At 41.8% G+C, this 22,120-nt stretch overlaps 1 protein-coding gene and 1 non-coding gene across 6 annotated transcripts in view; both read left to right on the top strand.

Moving 5' to 3' along the window:
• ELF2 (E74 like ETS transcription factor 2) overlaps positions 1–22,120 on the top strand; it is an 84,923-nt gene that overhangs the window by 23,433 nt on the left and 39,370 nt on the right. For all 5 annotated transcript variants that reach the window (XR_006784821.1, XM_045831460.1, XM_045831457.1 and 2 more), the window contains exon 4: positions 11,789–11,954. Coding sequence is in view for 4 of the 5 variants with exons in the window: in XM_045831460.1 (XP_045687416.1) it covers positions 11,789–11,954 (166 nt within the window). In the remaining variant the exon portion in view is untranslated. The remainder of the gene's footprint in view (positions 1–11,788; positions 11,955–22,120) is intronic.
• Positions 10,918–11,048, top strand: LOC123814253. The gene has a single exon (XR_006784874.1). It is a non-coding gene; the product is annotated as a small nucleolar RNA SNORA33 (small nucleolar RNA).

Here is a 22,120-nt window from a genome sequence, read left to right on the forward strand (position 1 = left end):
CCACTGTTCAATAAAGACTGAACATTGGGAAGGAGCTAAATTGCAATATAATAATGCTGTCACACTAATGGACTCGTATGTGATCAGTGGGAAAATGGAGAGTTTACTGTATTTGGAAAATCTGTCCTCCCTCTGTTCTGTGGAAGGACACTGCTGTTGCTGGCACTTAGTACCAGCAGAGCGGCACAGGGACATGACTGAGAAACAAGTTAGGACCCTGGGCGAGTGCTCTGGAATCTGGATTCTTCTTGCTTGCTTGGTGTCTGTTCTGTCCTCCTCATACCCGGGGGCAAATTCAGTGGGAAGGGGATAAAGCAAAAGCTACCTACCGCTTTTCCCTTGTTCTCAGTGCTTGTTAACTCAAACATTCCTGTCCTGTTGGAATCTAAAACTGGTTCAGAGTCCTTAAGAGACGCCATTAAGTAACCAATGTTTACTTCTTCCTTGAAGATTTACTTTCAGGACGATCACTTCTAGGTGTGATTCACCCGCGAGACCAGGGACTTGGAGGACTTCCATCCATCCATGCCACCTAAACCATTTGTTGTTTCTTTAAGAGCTTTCTCTTTGTACCGTAGTTTCACTCTGTTGGTATTCAACCCCATGAAGGGAGCTGCCAGGGAGAGTAGGCAGAATATAGTTACCTGGTGCTGACTGGGCACCATCGATGTGGGAAAAGAGCACAACAGTTTATTTCTGGAAGACTCATATTTTTTCTGCTTTTACATGGAACCCTGGGCGTTCTTGGCCTGGAGAACAGATTATTATGGGAGAAAGAATCTCGTAAATGAAGTCATTTGACTCTTTAGTCAACAATGTGTGGCACCAGAGTGGGGTGAACTATCCTTGGGTAGCTTTGTCCTCATCAGATGGGAACTGACCACTTACCTTGTGTCAAGTCCTTTTTGAGGCACTGGGGGTAAACTGTTTCAGAGGGGCTGTGAGAAACACAGCAAGGCTAGAGATGGATGGAGAGGTGGTGGGGGGGACTTTAATTAGGGTGGACAGGGAAGGCTTCTCTGAAGAGGTAGGTGCTATTTCGATTCAGACCTAAATAAAGTAAGGGATTGGGCAATAGAAACATCCGGGGAAAGAGAATTCCAGGAAGAGTGAAAAGCCACTAGCATCTGAAATAATCTTCCAGTTTTTACAAAGGGAGTTTTGGAGACAGTATATTTGAAAGATTTTTATTTTACAAGCAACTTTTAAGGCATATGTCTATAATGTCTATATTCTAAAATACAGGATGGGTTGAAAGAAATGACCTGTCAGAATTTTATAATCAGAGCTCCAGAATCTGAAGAAAAAGATAAATGTGTAAAAAGTTGTGGGTATGTGTTGTGCACCGGAAACTCATATAATACTGTGTGTCAACTATAATTGAAAATAAATTTTAAAAGTAGTTGGCCAAAAATAAGTGTTGGGCATTTGAGGAGTTATTAATTTTTCAGGCTTTATTTTTTTATAACTGTATTTCTTATTATAGAAGTAATACAAAAAAGGAATATATTTTATAAAATTAGGATAATTCTGTTTCTGACAAAGATACCAAAAAAGTAAACTACAATCATACTTATTAGTATAGATGTAAAAATCATAAATAAAATAGTAAGAAATATACAAAATGCAACTATATATAAAAGTTTTAGTTACTAAGTAGGATTTAGATTACGAACATAATTCAATATTAAAAAATATAATACATCTCCCTACTAATATGAAATATAACATATATGTTAGTAGGAATAAAATACTTCAGGAAATGGGATTTTATAAAATTCTATATCCATTTCCGATAAAAATTCTTTTCCTTTTTTTGTCCTGATTTTCCTTCTGCCTTTTTAGGAAAACACTTAATAATATAAATACATGTGTATAGTTCCTTAACATTATAAAAAGTAACTGTTACATGCCCTGGCTGGTGTGGCTCAGTGTACTGGGTGCCGTCCTGTTAACCAAAAGGTCGCCAGTTCAATTCCCAGTCAGGGCACATGCCTGGGTTGTAGGCCAGGTCCCCAGCTGGGGGTGTGCGAGAAGCAACCATACATTGATGTTTCTCTCTCTCTCTCTCGTTCTCTCCCTCTCAAAATAAATAGCCCTGGCAGGTGTGGCTTAGTGGATTGAGCTCCGGCCTACGAACCAAAGGGTCACTGGTTCAATTCTTGTCCTGGTCAGGGCAACATGCCTGGGTTGCAGGCCAGGTCCCCATTGTGGGGGCATGTAAAGGGCAACCACACATTGATGTTTCTCTCCCTCTCTCTCTCTCCCTACCCCTCTGTCTAAAAATAAATAAATAAAATCTTTAAAAAAGATAAATAAAATCTCAAAGAACTGTTACCAACCAGTAGTCAAATCCTGTCTAATGATGAACTAGAGTATTTTCCTTAAAATTGGGAAGGCAATAAGTGTAGGCACTACCATTGCTATTATAAATATTTTTCTGCAATCAGGCAAGATAATGAAAAAAATATTATAAAGGAGACCAAATTATTATTTGTAAATAATGTGATTCTCTACTTGGGCAAATCAGGGGAATCCATTGAAAGCCCATTAGAACTAATAAAAGTTTGGCAAGTACAAAATTAGCACCAAAAATATCCAGCTTTCTTTCGTAAGGACTATAATTAGAATAGATCATGGAGAATAAGATCCCTTTCAGAAAACTGACAAAACATAAAATATTGAGGAATAAATAGATATATGGAACTTATTTGAAGAAAATTGAAGTGCACGAAAGAAGACCTGAATAAACAAAGAGATGTGTTTTATACTTGGGCAGGAGAGAGGGGAAGGGTCAGTGCTGTGGAGCAGGCGTCCCCAGCCTCTGGGCCGCAGGCCAAGGACTCGTACTGGGCGGGGCCTGTCAGGAACCAGGCCGCACAGCAGGACGTGAGCTTGAACGTAACGCACCTGAATCATCCTCAGACCATCTCCCCAGCTGCCCAGGTCTGTGGAGAAATTGTCTTCCATGAAACTGGTTCCTGGTGCCAAAAGGGTTGGGGACCGCTGCTGTGGAGGACGTCAGTTTCCTTCAATTGATACATGTATTTAATTCCATCCCCATCAAATGCCAGGGCAACTTTGGGGAGGAGTGGTTCTATAAGCCTGATGATTGCACGGAACAATACACATGCAGAAATAGCCAGAGCACTCTTTGAAAAGGAAGTGTGTAGCAGGTAGGTCTCACAGAAATAGAAGATTAATGCAGGCAGAAAGGGATTTAAATATATTTTTTAAAAACACAGTAGCTGCAAGGTCTAGCAGGCATCAGCTTCCAGACAAACAGGATTGGGCATTTTTCCACTTCAGACTGTGGTGGAGTAACTCCGACCAGATTATACTCCTACCATAAACAACTAGGAACAAAACATACGAAACCACCCTGCTGAAACTTTGGTGCCGTGGACTGAATGTTTGTGTCCTTCCAAAATTCCTGTGTTGAATCCCTAACCCCCAATGATGGTAATATTAGGAGGTAGGGCCTTTGGGAGGTGATTAGGTTATGAGGGAGGGATCCTTATGAATGGGATTAGTGCCCTTATAAAAGGTCCCAGAGAGATCCCTTGTTCCTTCTGCTGTGTGGGGGTATAGCAATAAGTCTTTGACCCAGAAGAGGGCCCTCACCCTATCATGCCGGCCCCCTGAACTTGGACTTCCAGCCTCCACATGTGTAAGCAGTAAGTTGCTGCTGTTTATAAGCCACCCAGTGTGTGGCGTTTGGTCATGGCAATCTGAAAGAGCTGAGACAGCTGGACAGCAGTGCAGGACTGTGCTTCCGGGGAGGAGGGGCCTGGTTACGCAGTCCTGCCGCTTGGAGCACTTTCTGGGCCACAGCGTGGGGAGGAAGAGTCCAAGCAGAGCATGACAGGCTCAGGGAACCGAGGAAACAGAATGTGGAGGAGCTGACACAGCTCACCTGAGGGGCAGAGCGTCAGAGGAAGAATACCGTAGCTCTGTGCTGGTCTTGAGCCGAGGGAGCTAGCTGCCCAGGTATAGCATGCAATTCTGCGAAGCCAGGCAAAGAATGACCAGAGTGTGTGTGTGTGAACTCAGTAAATTACTGGAAAAGCCATAGAGTTCCCTCCGGGCTGGGAGATGTTAGAGTGTCAACCAGCTGGAGTAGACTAGAGAGCCCAGGACATTCACGGGCCCAGGACTCCAGAAGAGCCGTGCCCTAGAGTAGGGCATGCAGATCTGCGGGACATAATAGAGACCCACGGAAGGCTGGCTGATTTTCATTAAAGGTGCTAACGTAGTTCTGTGGAGAAAGAATAGCCTTTAAACAAATGGTAGTGAAACAACTATATATCTGTATGCACATTAATGTACTATAATATTTTCTCACATCATATACAGTGAATAACTCAAAATTGACTATAGAGTTAAGAGTGTAAACTGTAAACACATCCAGAAGAAAACAAAAGAGGAAATTGTCTCAACCTTGAAATGGGCAATGATTTCTTAGATTGAGCACACACACACACAAACATGAACTTTAAAAGCAAAAATGGTGGCCCTGGTTGGTATGGATCTGTTGGATCATTGTCCCCTAAACCGAAAAGTCAGGTTCGGTTCCTGGTCAGGGCACATGCCTAGGCTGTGGGTTGAGTACCCAGTCCTGGTGAGTGCGAGAGACAGCAGATCAATGTTTCCCACATTGATGCTTCTCTCCCTCTCTCCCCCCTTCTCTAAAATCAATAAGCATGTCCTTGGTTGAGGACAAAAAAGAAAAAAATGAATTGAGCTTCAATGAGTAACTTCTCTTAAAATGCCATTAAGAAAATGAGAAGGCAAGCCAACGATTAGAAAAAATATATTTACAGTACATACATTGACAAAGAACTTATATTCAGAATATATAGAATAGTAAGTTGGAAATAACCCACTAAAATGGGAAAATGGCTTGAAGAGAAAATTACGGGCATGGCCAGTAAGCACGTGGACCGAGGCCCAATGTCGTTAGGCACCAGGGAAATGCAAATGAAAACCACAGGGAGGTACTGCTACATGCTTGGAATGGTGTAATGCCAGGTGCTGGAAAGGATGTGGAGCAACTGGCACCCATGTGCATTTCTGTGGAATGTAAAATAGCCCCTTTGGAGAACAGTTTGACAGTCCTTTTAAAACTAAATGTACAGTTACCCATAGGATCTGGTCGTCTGACTCCCAGGTGATGGTGGAGTGGAGGGGGAAGGACGGGAGGGCAAGAGCAGAAGGGACAGTAGGAGCATGACAGCCATGTGAACGTGGTGAGTGGATGAGCGATGGATTTATCCATGCAGCGGAATTCTCAGCAGTAAAAAGAAGTGAACTCTTGATATATGCAACAACATGTATAATTCTCAATACTATGTTAATTTAAAGAACTCAGACTCAAAAGAGCACACAGTTTATTTTGTACATGTGGAATTTTGGAAGAGGCAATTTGTAGGGCTAGAAAGCAGGTTGGTGGTTGGCTAGGCCTGTGTGTGTAGGTGGGGGGGGGGGGTAGTGCTGGTGAGGGTTTGACTGGTATGGGGGTGCCCAGGAGCCTTGTGTGGAGGTGTTCTGTTTCTTTTTCTTTTTTTTAAAGACCTTATGTATTTACTTTTAGAGAGAGGGGAGAGAGGGGCACATTCGTGTGTGGTTGCCTCTTATGCACCCCCTACTGGGGACCTGGCCCACAACCCAGGCATGAGCCCTGACTGGGAATCGAACCGGCAACCCTTTGGTGTGCAGGCCGGTGCTCAATTCCCTGAGCCACACCAGCTAGGGCAGAGGTGCTCTGTTTCTTGATTATGATGGTAATTGCAGGGATGTCTACATTTGTGACAGTACCTAGGTGCAGTTGGTGAAAAATGAGTTATTTTATTTTTTGAGATAGATTCTCCCACAATTTTTAAAAGAAGTTTTCAAGTTACCCCTGTAGGCTTTAGGATTTTTTTTCTCATTCCATTTGTTATTTTTAAATGGATAAAAAAAGTGTTTTTTTCTTTGTAGTTATATAAAAACATTATAAAAACAGTAATCTCAGGCATACTGAAAAAGGAAAATCTCTCTTTTATCTGAGTATGTTTCTCTTATCAGAGTGAATTAATTTGAGAAATATTCTTCCAGACCTTTTCATGCATATGTAAAATAAAAATTTGTATAAGTAGAACTATATAACAGTCTTGCCCTGTCACCCGTTCCCCCCCATTTACTTGTGTCACTGATATTTTTTCATGATGACACACAGATATTTCGCCTTAACCTTTTAATTGTGTGAACACACGATAGTTATTCAATCTATTTCTGATGGGCGTATTTATTTTTCTTTTTTTTTAAAAAGATTTTATTTATTTATTTTTAGAGGAGAAGGGAAGGAGGGAGAGAAACATCAATGTGTGGTTGCCTCTCCCACTCCCCCTGCTGGGGACATGGCCTGCAACCCAGGCATGTGCCCTAGACTGGGAATCAAACCGTGACCCTCTGGTTCACAGGCCCGCGCTCAATCCACTGAGCTACACCAGCCAGGGCTTATTTTTCTTTTCTTTTCTTTGCATTGTGACCATCTTGGTCAGGGGACTTGTCTTAAAACCACATTTGCATGGCAAGCCCGTGGAATTCATTTTAGTAACAGTTACTTGCTGTGGCTTCTGAGGGTGAACAGTTAGGAGGTCCCCCTGTGTCTGCCACCCTATTTGTTTCATCTTTGGTAAGGCTTTGAAGGTGGTCTTACTCCACCACGAAAGAGGAAATGTGAAACGGACTTCCTCCTCAGCTTCCTGTCTCTCAGCATCTTCCTAACAGTGATAGAACAGTTACAGTACCCCTGGCCCCAGCCTTGGGATGGTGCTTACCTTTGGAGACCTCTGCTACCTGGAGAGCAGTGGCTTGAGGGCATCACCAAAGTGCCACTTAGGTTGTTACCCCTGCAGCCTTGTACTTGCCCTGCCTGTTCACGCGGAGGGCCTCTCTCGTCGAATAGGAGTTTCCGAGATCACGGTTAGTGCTCACAGTAGGTTTACTCGGTCAAATACAGGCTGTCCTGTGAAATCTGAATTTCACATAAACAGCAGACAACTTTTACTTTAAATGTGTTTCAAATGTTGCATGGAGCATCCTTATACTTATCATTCATTGTTTATATGAAATTCAAATTTAACTGGGTATACTGTGTTTTTGTTTGCTGAGTCTGACAACCTCAGCTCACGAGGAACTAGATGGGTTGTGCCAAGACCCACCGAACCTGGATGTCGTGCGTTTTGATGACTGCGTATTTTGGTGACCCCTATCAAGAGTCCAGTGGTCCTAAGTCAAAGAACTCAGTGGGTGTGTGAGTGTTTACCATATTCTTAGAAAGCGAAGACTCCTGATTCTTTTCCTTTTCCACCCTCCTTCCCCAGTAAGAATAGCTACCTCCCCTACACTGTGCAAAGCAGTGATTATCTGCCTGTCTGTAGCGGTGGCCTCTGGCTCCTGGTACTTGGCAGAGGAAAACCTCCTGAAGACGTACGTGGCGTTGCAGATTGGCAAATGGAGAATCCACGAGTACCTGTTAACATTAGAATGTGTTGTGCTTTATCGTTCTTCGAGCCACGCTACAAATGCTTAAATGCCTCTTCGGTTTATACGAAGGGCATCTTGGTGACTAAGATAAGCAGTCTTGTTCTCAGACATCTTACTGTCTTGTCAAGGAGTTGGATATGCAAACCAATAATTATAGGTCAGGCAAATGAACAGTGGTACTGTTAGGCAGACAACTTGTTCTGGGAGTATTTGGATGGGAAAACCGACTGGAGGATTATGAGAAGGTTCTCTGGAACCTGGCCCTTGGTGGATGAAAAGGGTTTGGACAGATACGGAAGGTATTTCAGGCCATAAAAGAACATGAAAAACAGCCATGGAAGCTCTCACGTTTGGAGTTAGGGGCACAGCAAGTAAGTGGACAGCTATGTGACGTAACATAGGAAATAAGGCAGTTAAGGCTGTGAAGGTGGTCTGTTTCTTCCTGGGGGCTGCTGGAAGGAAGCGCTATGAGCCTGATGGCTTAAGCAGAAGGTGTTTACTGTCTCTCGGTTCTGGAGGCTAGAAATTCAAAACCGAGGTGCTGGCAGAGGCGGTTCCTTCTGGTGGCTGTCACAGAGAATCTCTCCCGTGTTTCTCCCCTAGCTCCTGGTAGCTTCTGGTACTTCTTGGCTTGTCTTGGCTTGGTGTTCTCCCTGGGTCTTCACATCGTCCTCCTCCCGTATGTGTCTCGTCCATATTTGCGCTTTTGATAAGGACCTGCTCATATTTGGATTAGGGTTTCTCCTGACGGTCTCGTCTTATCTGGATCGCCTTGCAAAGACTACTTCCAAATAAGTTCAGACTCACAGGTACTGGTGGTTAGGGCTTCACCATCTTTTGGGGGCCACAACTCAACTTTTAATAGATGGATGAGGCTTATATGTCAAAGAGCGTGTGAAAACCAATGTTTAGTATGTTCAACTCTCCGTTTTGACAAATGGGAATTGTGAAAGCTTTTGCACAGAGAAGTAATGCAAGCAATTCTGATTTCTGATTATAATGTGAAAAGATGCCCTCCAAAGTTGAGGGCGAGTATAGTATGTTTGCATACTATTATCACAGTGTAAAGTAGCCCCACCTATTCTATAGAAGGTTAGCAGCCTTCTGCATAATTCCAGTCTTCGGTTGTTTCATGGTTTCGAAAATTTCTCCTGGTAGGGTGGGGATTGGTGGTTCACAGTATAAAGTAGTCTCGGACTAATAGTGCTACTAAATATGCTGTTAGATTTCAGAGGCGTGAAAGAAGTTATAAGTCCCTTGGATTACATTGGTTTAATATGAGTTCACCTGCTCCTTATGATGCTTCTTTCCAAGTTTCTGAGGAGTGGAGACTGCATCGGTCATTACCTGTCCTGTGCTTCTCATCAGCAGCGGCTTTGTAGCTGGGCAGCACTGCCTGCAGCCTGTGGCTAAAAAGCTGAGCAGAATGCACGGTGACTTGACTGTAATTATATTCCATTTGTGTGAAAGAATATTTTTTAATGGTGAAAAGTTGGGCTCAAATTTTTTGCCTTACACAGAGTAGAAATTCAGTGTTAGTATTCAAGCAGATACTTCCTTTTATAAAAATTGGAAGTGGCTGTATCTTTGTGCAGTTTATTTAAAGCTTTTGTGAAATGTTTGATGTAAAGTGAAGAGTGTATAAAATATATACGTGTCAGCCTAAGAGTAACAAAAAGAACATATATTACCTATCACTCAGGTTAAAACATAGAAATCACTGGTATTTGAGAGTGCAAAGTCTGTCCTGCTATTATCTCTGCCCTGTCTGTCCCCAGAGGTGCCCTTACCCTGACTTAGGTGTTACTTCTTTTCCTCCTAGTGTTATTGTCTGTGTATGTATTCCTAAAGGACATAGTGTTTCCTTTGAAAAAATGAGGAGTGTGCCAAGCTTGCTGAGTTCGGAAAGGGCGGCATTTCCACAGTTAGACGGAGGCACCCAGGGAAAGGGCTGACAAACTTAGCATGGGGGTCGCTGAGTTTCAGGCGCTTCTGCTCAGGCAGGCAGTAAGCGGTGCCGTGAGTTAGCTCCTGGAAGCACGGGGCCAGCGGCGTCAGGAACCTGGCGGGGCTGTGGTGCGGACCCCGTATTGCATGTTGGTTCAGCAGGTATGTGGTCACACAGGAAGAGTGCCGTTCTTTATTTTTGATTCCTGTGCTCCTGGTAGTCTTCCTTCAGCACTTGGGAGTGCAGCAAAGCAGAGCTCATCCGGGAGGTGAAAGGAGTGTGCTCAGCTGATCCAGGGAGCAAGGCAGGGTGGGGTGAGTGGGTGCATCAAGGCAAGCTAGATAGGAATAGCAGGCTGGAATCGGCTCTATCAGGGCATTCGGTGCTGCGAAGCAGCGTCGGTGTTTATCTTGGAGGTGACAGTTGGTCGCGCTATCTCAGGAGCCACGCTGCACTGCACTGGTTCCCCTTGGAATCCGGCACACGGCTGGCAGCCTGGGCTCTCCCTCCACGGGCCTCCCCGAAGATTGCTATCATCTCTCCCCCGTGTTGGACCTCCTGTGTTCTGTATCCTAAGTCATCTTTTTATTAAACATTTACTCTTTTTTTTGATGGAAAACACTTTCCAGTTGCTTCTTGAGAAAAGATGCAGGAAGGTAAATGTTTTGAGCTCTTTCACACCAAAGAAAACCTTTATTCTACTTTCATAAGATGGTTCGGCTGGGTGAAGAATTCTAGGTTGCAAATAATTTTCCATTATAATTTTGAAGAAATGGCTCCATTGTCATCTTCCTCCCAGTGTGACGGTTGAGAAGACTGAACTGAGTCCTCGGTCTTTGTGTGTGGTGTGCGTTTTCTTTCTAGAAGCTTGTAGAATCTTCTTCATGTCCCCACTGTTATGATGTCCCACAATGGTGTGCCTGAGTGTAGGTAGGTCTCCCTTGATTTTTTTATGCTAACACTTGGTAGGTCTTCTCAAACGAGCAGTTTATGTCCTTTAGCTCTAGAGAAATTTCTGGAATTCTTTGATTTCTTGCCAACTTCCCCCTCCCTCTCCATTTTCTTATTTCTGGAACTCCTGTCATTCCGAGGTTGGCCCTCCAGGACTGGGCCTCTCCTGTGGTTCTCTTTTCTCTCCTGTTTTCCGTTGCTTGATCTTTTTTCTCTGGTTCTTGGAAGACTGCCTTGATTTTATCTTCCAAGCCTCTGTCTTTTTATTTAAGGTATTGTGTTTTTAATTTCTAAGAACACTTCATTTTTTAAATGTTATTTATTGTATTCTCTTCTTGTTTTATGGATATAAAATCTTTTTCCTCTGTGAAGAATATGGATATATATATATGTATATGTGTATACATATGTACGTATATGTATATATTCTGTGTCTTAGATAGCTGGTAATGCTTGGCTGTCTGCTTGTGCTTAAAAGTTGAGGACTAAAGCCAGCCAATGAGTCTGCTTACTTGAATGTGTTTCTGCATAAATTTAGAGAAAGCTGGCGATAAATAAAGCCACGTTTCGAGCCTTAAAGACATTAAAGTCGTGGAGGTCCCTGACAGTGGCTATGAGAAATGTAACAGGAGGGCGAGAACTAAACAGCTGATTGGAAACTGTTCCTGGTGCAGTGGTGATACTAGCAGAGGCGCCTGATGTACCTCAGAGCTGCTCTTGTCTCTCCCTCTCCGGCTTCTGCTGAGGCGGGGAGGGCTGGTTGCCTAGCGTCATGGAGGAGCAAGTGAGTCTAGGAATCAAAGCGCGTCACAAACAGGTTTAACAAGATCTCCCTTGTTTTGAACCTCCTCCTCCTTCTCTCCCACCTGCTGCTGTTCCATTCCCAGAAGTCACTGGGGTTGCCTTCTGAGGATTCTCCAGTGCAGTGTGTCAGGCTATGGGTTGGGCTTTCCTGGGCCCGCTAAACCACTCAGCAATATTTGCCCATCCACTTTCCATCTTCCAAGGTTTCATTGTTACTCTTAGTTCTTCTCCCTCGTTGCTTTTAGCTCTTCTCCTTACAGGCTAAACATCTTGTTGTTCTCATGAGAGAGTGAAATGTCATGCACGTTTTAAATTTGCCATCTTCACCCTAAAGCTCTGGTTATTTAAAATGTTTTGTCTGTGCCTCACCTCTTGACTCGCACAGATTGCTCAAGTGAGCCCTTTTCACCTCTCGTGTTGGTTTTTGCATTCATATTTATCATACATGAGACTCACTGTGTGGGCTCCTCGGGACTCTGTGAACTCAAGGGTTTGAAAGGGAACCCAGCGTTTGCAAACAAAAAGGCTGATTGTTTTTTAAATTTGCTCTTGTAGGAAAGTGACAAGGTTTCTGAATACCCAGCAGTGATTGTGGAGCCGGTGCCAAGTGCCAGATTAGAGCAGGGCTACGCGGCCCAGGTTCTGGTTTATGACGATGAGACTTACATGATGCAAGATGTGGCAGAAGAACAAGAAGTTGAAACGGAGAATGTGGAAACAGGTAGACATCTCCTCCAATGTTTATTATTTCTAACTTCCTCATTTCGTAAGTGTCCACGTTGCTGTTGCCAGATGAAAAGTGTACCCAAAAACCTCTTTCGAATGCTATTTAGTATAGATTGGAAACCAGTGAAACATCTTTTACTTAAGGGAATGTATTGATATAAGAAGTTCTCCATTATAATTTTTTGAGATATAATAGCATCTCATATCGTGGATCCAAAGGATACAGTTACAGGCCCACAATAATAAAATTGCTTTTATCACTTTTTCTGGGACTGTGGAAATTGACTAGTTGTTATTTACTTATAGAGGTCAGTAGGCTAGTATATGAGGGTACCTTTTTTTTTTTACTAAAAAATAAATACGGCATTTTCATTCTATAACAGATGAAGAGTTTCTTTGACTCAGTATTGGTGGAGCAGTGTGATCCCTTTTTTCTTAGGTCAGAAGCATCTTTGCGGTAGTCTCTCAGATTCCTCTCCCCTTTTTGTCTTAGAAATTGTAGTATTTGCACTGTGTCTGTGGTGAGATAACTGTATGTTTAATTGGGGGTTACTATGTACAGTTCCTGAAGAAACCTTTTAATTTTTGCCATTGACCATAAAGAAAATAAGAGTATTTTTACCGGAAGGATTATAGTGACTATTTTATAGTAATGCACATTAAAATGTATCGTTTGCCATTAATGGAGAAAAAGAATCCTTGTGCTTGGCGTATAGCCCTAATAAAAATTCCTAAATATTTAGATACATTTCTGTAGAAGTAGCCCAGTCTCATGATGAAAATTGTGAGTGGCCGGTGGCTTTCTGCTTGCGGGGGCCCAGTGGCGCCCCCTGGGACTCTCAGCGTCTCCTGGCTCCGATCCGTGCTTCTTCCTCCAGCTTCCTTTTTGCTGAGCGGAGGGGACTGGAAGCTTCCTCGCTGCTCAGAGCAGTGGTGACAACAAGCCAGCAAGCCCCATGTGGAGTGGTGATCAGTTATTTTTCAGAACAGGTCGCCACCGACTTCAATAGGCTCCGTGGCTCTAGTTTGCAGTGGTACTCGAACTACAACTGATAATAGTGCAAGTGGCAGGAAGAGACCTGCGTTTTTCTGAGCGTTTGGAGAGTTTCTCAGCCAGAAACCAGGAATCAAGTGGCAGAGATGAATTTCCTTCTTGAGGAGAATAATAGGAAGAACAGCTGAAAACGTCGTGTGTGACGATATTTTTAAGTAGCTATTGTAACCAATTTCATTATAGGAGCACAGCTAAACAGAAAACTAAGAGCACAAGAACAGAAAAGTAGGACAGCTAAAGTCGGATGAAAGAATAGAATTGTTTGAAATTTCTGGGAAATATTCGAAAGGCTACAGAAGACTGATTTTTGATAGCAAATTAGAAACTGTAAAAAATGAAAACTGCAGTGCCAAGTTTGCATCAGCAGGCAATTATCTTATGGTAAAATATTTATTACATTAACATAACGGAGCAGGTCGGTCAACTCTTACTGGTTTTACAGTTGGTGGTCATTGCTTCGTTAATTTAAAGTACTCAGGTAAAAGCAATTCCAAACAGGAAGCAAATATAATCCATTTAAGAGATTTCATTTTCTTAGCCTCGTTTAACTCTGGATGTGATGATATCATTTGTAGGACAGAGAGAGGAGTGACTGTGATATTGAAAAAGAGGCTCCACAAAGTCCGGGTTAAATAACAGCTACTTTTGTGATTTTTTTTAAAGTGGTTTTTGAACACTTGATAATATTTTTTTAGATTTCTTTTTCTTCAACACCAAAATGAAATATGAGTAAATAACTCACATTATGCTGAAATAGTCTACAGGTACCTGAGAAGTTCATCCTAGTTTTTAATTGCGTACTGACTCATGGATTTTTAAGGAAATCTATGCTTGCTTTATTACTTCTAAAAATACAGAACAGCATAGTATAGCTATTTTTGTCTCTCTTTACAGAACAGCCCTGTAAAACTTAGAATTCAGTTACAGCTCATTTAAAAAAGCAATGCCAAATTCTTACCGAAAACTGCTGGCTCACACACACATCAGCAATGACAACAATTTAAAACACTCACATTCATTCATGATAAGGCATGCAGACCATGAAGTCTGCAATATACAGTTGTTTTACAGTACTACAGCTCGTGGATTTTAATGTAACTTTTTAGAATCATTAATATATAGAGATTAGTTTAGAAAAGTTAACCTGAGCTTAAATTTGTTTTTGTGTAAAGACTCAAATGCATTTTTAAGCAAATTAAAATCCAAATAAATTTTCCATTCTTCTGACACCTAGAACATATACAAATGAATAACGGTTGTTATGTCTTGTACTAATGCATGTTTCCTTTTAGGTAGGGGATTAGAATCAGGCTCTCTTCTGGTGGTGTAACGTTCTAACTTAAATTCCAGATTTGAGTAAATTTTGGAGAAGAAGCTGAGTGGGAAGAAAAGCAAAGGGATATTTATACGATGGTTATAGCAGGTTTTATTTGGGGAAGTGGTGGAAATGAGATTCATGGAGAGTAAGATTTCCTTTTGCACATCTAGGAAACACTTCCTGGAATGCTCCTGCCTGGTAACTTGGGTTCTATTCGTCTTCCTAAAAATGTTTGCAATGATACTCATTGGCCTGTACGCCGGCTCTCTGCGTGCCTGTGTACCCACACATGTATGTCCACACCAGAGACAGTGTTCACGGTGTCATCCAGGCAGGACTCCTCAGATCTAGTGATGCATATTTAGCCATCTTCATTATTTAAAGAAAAGATTTCTCATTTTGTTAGGTGTAATTATATGCTATTTTGTCTCACCTTTTTATAGTCTGAAAGTCATTTCCCTCACAGAGCTTATATATAATAGTAATCCCCTCTTAAAATTTATAGGAAAAATCAGATGTTTTGAAAGTTTACCAACAGGCATATTTAGCCCTGGCCCATGTGGCTCGCTTGGTTGGAGTGTTGTCCCATAACCAAAAGGTTGCAAATTTGATTCCCAGTCAGGGTACCTACCTAGGTTGTGGGGTTGACTCTCGGTCTGGGCACCTATGGAAGGCAACCAATCAACGCTTCTCTCTGTCATTGATATTTCTTTCTCTCTTTTCCTCTCTCTCTAAAAGCAATGAAAAAAATGCCCCCAGGTGAGGATTTAAAAAAAAGGCACATTCATCTAAACATATAAACTGCTTTTTGAGGATAATTTAGGGTTAGCAACCCTGAAGAGCCTTTGAGAAAACGCAGTGTGGTGTGGATGGAGGGTAGTCTTGGCTGGCAGGTGCACCAGCTCTGGGGCTGCTCCTTAGACAGAAGGGCTGAGCTGGGGGTAAGGGAGAGGGCTGTCTCTTGAATTTCCTAAGATTGGAAAATGCAATTTTTATGTTCACTCAAAAATATGTATATATGTATGTGTATGGCTGTGAATTGTATTTTAATTTTTATTTATTGATGTTAGAGAGAGCAAAGGAGAAGAGAGAGTGAGGGAGACCTTTAGACATCGATTTGTCGTTCCACTTACTGATGCATTCATTGTTTGATTCTTACATATGCTCTGACTGGGGATCAAACCCGCAACCTCGGTGCATTGGGACAACATCCTAACCAACTGAGTTGCCCTGCCAGGGACAATAATAAGTTTTGATAGAAATCTTTTAAACTTGTCTGGGAAGATTGAACTATTTAGGATCTGCCTCTTTATCTTGCACCTTAACTTACTGTATTTATTCTCTCTCTTAACCTTTCACTTAAATTTATGAGACTGTATTAGTAAGTACTTTGCATTTTTTTTATGTGCAAGGGCACTGTTTTTTCAATGAACAGGATCAGGGAATGTTTTTTGAGAAAGAGAAGAAGGAGGAATATTGGGAGGATTTGGATGGACATCCAGGAAGTAGGCCAAAGGCACTTCAGACTAGAGGAAATGTCATTAATAAATAGGCTGGAGTAGTAGAGTTCAAGGTATGTTTGGACGATATTGAGTAAATAAGACATTGACAGGAGGTTCCTTCCATTAAGAGTTGTGACTAGATTGCGATTTGGACCCAAGAGTGGGTAATTAGGTATATAAAATGCAGACAGATGGGAAGGTTTTGAGTGGAAAGTACTATGTATTTAGTATCTCGGTAGACAGAGGGTAAGTTGTAGGGGAGAAGATGAGGCAGGCAGGCTGGCGGTCGTAGCATGAGTTGGGATGACTTGAAAAGTATTGAAACAGGGTTAGAAGCAATAGGAACAGAAGGGGCTTATATAAGCTATGTCACTGTGTAAGGTCTAGCAAGACATGGCAGGTGAAGGGGAGAGGAATAGTTAAGATAATACTGTGTGTTTGACACAGAGTGTTGACGATAGTATTGTATAGGGATTTGAGGAAGCAGGTGAGTGGGTAATAGGCATGCTGATTTTGAGCTGAAGCAGACCATTAAGGGGACATATTCAGGGATTTAAAGATGATCAAATGTATAGTCAGGGTTCCATCACCAAAGAAGATGGCATACTCAAATTAGGATAGTTAAAGGGACATTTTAATAAGTGGGTAGTTTGCAAATATGTGGGTAAGCTGAGGACGATCGTAGAGATAGGGTGGTGCCCCACAGTTAGCAGTGACAGTTTCTGTCCTGTGGTCTTTTTATACATTAAAACAGTATGCTTGTTTATTTCTCTGTTCTGTTTTTCTCTTTCCTTTCCCTTCTACTTGTTTAAAAAAATAAATGCTTAGTTTATGCCTTCAGTCTGTACTTTTCCTGGTCGTTTCTTCCTGAACTTAACTATGCTTTGGTTACTGCATTTATCATTCTCCTGAATCTCTTTGTCTATCAGATTTCAAAGGCCACTCCTCGGCCACATGGAGTGACCCGCAGAGTCATCCAGAAGTAGCTCCTTCTTGATCTGGCCGTCTTACCTGCTGGAACACTGGATTCTTCTTCTTGCTGCTTTACTTGCTGCCCCCAGCATGGACTGTGTGCTATTTAGGCTGCTGAGCTTTTGCTCAAATAGTTTTCTGTCAAGAATGTGTTCAGGTATCATCCTTTCTTTAAGGTCCAGCTACAAGAACTTTCCACGGTGACTGCGGCCTACGTGAAACGCTTCCTGGCCCTGTCTTCTGTTAGACTGTCTGGATTTCACCTTCTTACACTTTTCTTACGTTCTTGTGTGTGTGCTCCTTTTGTTTCCAAACTGAGCGTGTAAGTCCCTTGAAGGCAGAGATCATGCATTTTATCAAACATAGTATATAATATAGTGTGTAACACGTAGCCATTAGGAAGTACAGACTGAAACAAATTGAGTTTTGACTTATAATGCAGCATAATCAAGAACCATCTTTGTAAAAATCATAAACTTTTTTTGTTCAGATGCTAAACATTGAATACCTTAGGGTTATTTAAAATATGAAAAGATAGTCATTGAAAAAAATATATATGGTCATTTAAAATATATCAAAGCCATAATATTGTCATACTTAGATTAATATTATGTTAAAATCACAGTGGGTTTTAATCATTCTTGCTTACACTTAAACTTTTTTTTTCTTACAATGCAATGAGTGAGACATGCTCATTGGGAAAATTGGGAAGTGTTGCAAAAAACAAACAATGAAAATCAGCCATCCTCTCACCGGTGAGAGGAGAGTAACTACTGCTTTTCTACAGTTACTGCTGGTCTTTTTTAAATATGGATTTGAAGCAGAATTAACATGGCATTGTTATGTAATACAAGGAGAATTACTAATCTTCACTAACAAGCATTGGCTGAAAGGGGTCTAGTACCTTCCTCCTTCTCTCTTCCGATCATTGATTAGGAACAGGACTTAGGTGTTTAACCAGGTATTAAAACATAAAAAGTTGGACTTAGTCAAGAAAGTAATTATCGAGAACACTTGGAAAACTTTTTTTGTGATCGACAAAATTGTGTTTAGAGATTAGTTGAAAAGGCAGATGCATGATAAGAATTTTTATATAATGCGACAAGAAAAACAGTGCTTTTTAAAAAAATTAATGAAAGTTTAGGTTTTTAACAATGCAGTTGAAGAAAATTAGATTTCTCTCTGGGCAAATGAGTCCAGTCTCCTTCTTGAAGAGCCTCAAGACTAAGTTGGCTTCACGATGAGCTGTGGTGATTTTTGTCATTCGTTATACCATCCGAAACCCTCCCTTGGCACGGAAGGACACTTTTAATTAGAAAGTGTTGTTGCCACAGGGAGGTAGAAGACCGCCATGAAAAATTGGGGGCCTGAAAAGGACCCCCCACCCTAGGATTCCCTGAAGGTGCAACAGATTGAGCCAGAGGGAAGACAATGCTGGTGGGTTGGTTTTCATTTTACTGAGATTATTTACAGCTTTGCGTTTAACTACAGTTGTTTTAACTCCCTGCACCATCCTTTTGTTTGAAGAGCAGAGCGGGCTGTGGTCCTCCCTGGAGGAGGGAGGGATCGGGCTTTACAGTACTTCTCCTCCTGGACAGGTTGCCGCCCGCCCAAGTTCTCCCCTGCCACGTTCCCCCCTGCCATGTTCCTAACACTTGTTTCCTTTCGTAGATAAAGCTCTAGGGCTATTTCCTGCCTTCACTTCCTGGGAAGCTCCTACTGAACATCTTCGAGCCTTTTTAAATATGTTCATTTCCGGTATTTCTGCTTCTAATCTAGATTTTCCTCATTTTTAAAACAGAAGTATTTTCTTCCAGCTATCTGTTTTCTTGAGTTTAGCCCAGGCACTAGTTTTCTAAACACATAAAATATGTGAACCGTAAGCTTAGTTTTGATTCTAGAATTATTTGAATGATCGTTGTACTGTGATGTAGATCAGTTAGAAAGCATTATTAGAGAAAAACTTTAATATTTTAATAAATGTTGCATGTAGTCTAAGATGCCATCAATTGTAAGAAACATTTTTAGACCACAAAAAGAAAAAAAATACTGCCAACTATGAATGTTAGGAGACCATCAGTTGTAAGAAACACCCTGATTTCAGAGCTGTCAAAATGTGAGGAAAAAGTGCATCTTAGAATTAATGAAGTATGGTTCCCTGACTGATGTGGCTCAGTAGATTGAGTGCTGGCCTGAGAACCAAGAAGTCACTAGTTTGATTCCCAGTCAGGGCCCATACCTGGGTTGCCGGGCTGGTCCCTCGTGTCGGGTGCACGGGAGGCAACCACATATTGATGATTCCCTCCCTCTCTTTCTCCCTCCCTGCCCCTCTATAAAATAAATAAATAAGAGGTGGGGAGGGCTGGGTGGGTGGGCTGGGATGGGAGTAAAAGATAGAAAATTGTATTTGAACAATAATTAAAATGAGATTATTTTAAAAAATAAAATCTTTTTAAAAAAGAATTAATGAAGTATGGTATCATGTAATTATGAATCTTATAAAATCTACTTTTTTCTGCCCTGGCTGGAGTAGCTCAGTGGATTGAGCGCAGGCCTGCAAATCAGGGTTGCTGGTTTGATTCCCAGTCAGGGCACATGCAGCCTAGGTTGCAGGCCAGCTCCCCAGTGTGGGGGCATGTGAGAGGCATCCACACATTGATGTTTCTATCCCTCTCTTTCTCCGTCCTTTCTCCTCTCTCTAAAAATAAAAAAAATCTTTTAAAAAAAGACTCAATTTTAAAAAATTACATTTTCTGGAAATTGGACATTAAAATTGAATATGAAAAATGGAGGTCAGTTGTAACTCTGGAAGTCCCTGTATATACTGATTAAGATCTCTAAAAAATTTTTTAAAGAGAGGGATAGAAACATCAGTGTGTGGTTGCCTCTCATGCACCCCCTACTGGGGACCTGGCTTGCAACCCAGGCATGTGCCTCAACTGGGAATGGAACAAGCAACCCTTTGGTTCACAGACCAGCACTCAGTCCACTGAGCTACACCAGCCAGGTGAGAAAGTACTATTCTAACTAAGATATTTTCTCGCCTATCTCCTTCGTACCAGCAACCTTCCTCTTCTACCATCTTTTTACAGGCTGGCACCCAATCCACTGAGCCACACCAGCCAGAGCTAAATTTAAAAAAAAAAAAATTAGATTTACTGAGTAACATTGGTTAATAACATTATATACCGTATTTTTAGGATTGTAAGATGCACCGGACCATAAGAAGCACCTAGGTTTTAGAGGAGGAAAATAGGAAAAAAAATTTGAAACAAAAAATGTGGTAAAATATTTAATAATATAAATAACATAGGCTGCCACCCCCCCACCACAGTGGGCCAGGTAAGCTACATTCAGACTATAAGATGCACCCTCATCCCCCTAAATTTCGGGGGAAAGTGTGTCTTACAGTCCAAAAAATACAGTAAGTTTCAGGTATACAATTTTATAACACATCATCTGCATATTCCAATGTGCTCACCTCCCAAAGTCTAGTTTCCTTACGTCACCATATACTTAACCCACGTTACTCTCTTCATCCTCCCCTTGCCTCCCAAGATCTCTAAACTCTTTACTGTCTTTTAAGAGAGGGTATCTAAATGAACAAACAGTCATTAAACTGTATTGTTTAAAAGCATACAGAATAACCATAGAGCATTCAATTATGGAGAGTATAGATGATGAAAAAAATTGTTTTTAGATCTTATTTATTTTTAGAGAGAGGGGAAGGGGAGGAGAAAGAGGGAGAGAAACATCGAGAGAAAGGTTGCCTCTCACACACCCCCCAACCAGAGACCTGGCCCCCAACTCAGGCACGTGCCCTGACCAGGAACCGAACTCATGACCTTTTGGTTTGCAGGCCAGCACTCAATCCCCTGAGGCACACCAGGCAGGGCAAAAAATGTAACGCATTTACTTAAATCAATAAGCAGTTTCATCATAATTTTCACTTTTTAGTTGGATTTCGTGATCTAAAAATAAACTAAAATGAAGGTTTAAAACAGGATTGTTTAAAGGCTCTTAGAATAGCCACTGATTTTAAATGTCCTTGAATTTTTTTTGCAAATTCTTAACTATGTGAAGAAGAAAACAGTGGCCGAAAGCGAAGAACTAACCACCCTGTCAACTAATAAGACAGACAGGAAAAGGCATGATTTAAAATGGTATTTGTGTAGTTTTCAAGAGAAATTTATGTAAAAGGAGAGATGAGTATATGTATCTAGAAAATAGATTATTAAAGGATGTTTGTTTGGGTTTGGAGACTCGTAGAATACTATTCCTTTCCACTCAGACTTCAAAACAAAACGAAACACAACAAAACAAACACTAAGTAGCAGCCCTGGCGGGTGCGGCTCCAGTGGCAGAAGCGTCTTCCTGTGAACTGGAGGGTTACAGTTCGAATTCCAGTCGGGGCACATGCGTGGGTTGCAGGCTGGGTTCCCACTGTTAGATGTTTCTCTCCCTCCAGTGAGGATTTTTTAAAAAAAAGCAAACACACGAACAAACAAAGAAGACCACTGGGTAACAATCTTACTATGTAACAATGTGTCTACGTACTAACAATTTTATTAATTCAGACAGGAGAAGGCTAAACACGAATTGTAATTTTAAATGGGTGGCGGCACACAAGAGTACAGGTGTTGCCAAGGAGGGGTAGCTCGAGGTTCTCAGACGCCCGAAAGGGAAGGCTTTGGAGCCCGTCTGCAGGCACATCCGTACCTTGGCTCATCCTCCACCCGCTCTTACCGAGTGAGGACCCGCCGCATCCCTGGCTCAGAGCCGAGTGATTTGCGGCAAACGAGACCCCGTCTTTGCCTTCGCCAGGCTTCTTGTGAACAGTTAAACATGTCATTACAGTAAAATGTGACGAGTGTTACGGTACGGTTTATCGCACGGTTTATACCGCAGGAGGATGCCTCCCCGAGGAAGTGACACTTGAATAGATTGGAGGAGTTTGGGGTAACTAGCCGAGCTGAGAATAGCGTGGCTGGAAGCCTGGGGAAGGAGAACAGGCCCTGTTTGAGTTGCAGGAAGGCATTAGGTGTGGCTAGGGTATGGACTATGAGAAGGAAAGGGTAAAGGTGGGGCTAAAGAGGTAAAAAAAAAAAAACTTAACTGCTGAGGGTTTGGTAAACTTTGTATCTTGTTTGTTGGGCTTTATGTAAAAGGCAGTGGGAAGGAGGCCTTTTGAGAGTTTTCAAGTATGTTTTTTTAATACAGATTTAGTTGTTTCCAAAAGAGGGCTGTAAACAGAAAGGAAAAGAAGACTAGGCATCACCTGGAATAAAGTCTGAACTCCTCGGCTCCTTGCTGAC

This window comes from Phyllostomus hastatus, unplaced genomic scaffold (genome assembly GCF_019186645.2).
Source record: "Phyllostomus hastatus isolate PE091 unplaced genomic scaffold, TTU_PhHast_1.1 phas_contig_159, whole genome shotgun sequence".
NCBI lineage: Eukaryota > Metazoa > Chordata > Mammalia > Chiroptera > Phyllostomidae > Phyllostomus > Phyllostomus hastatus.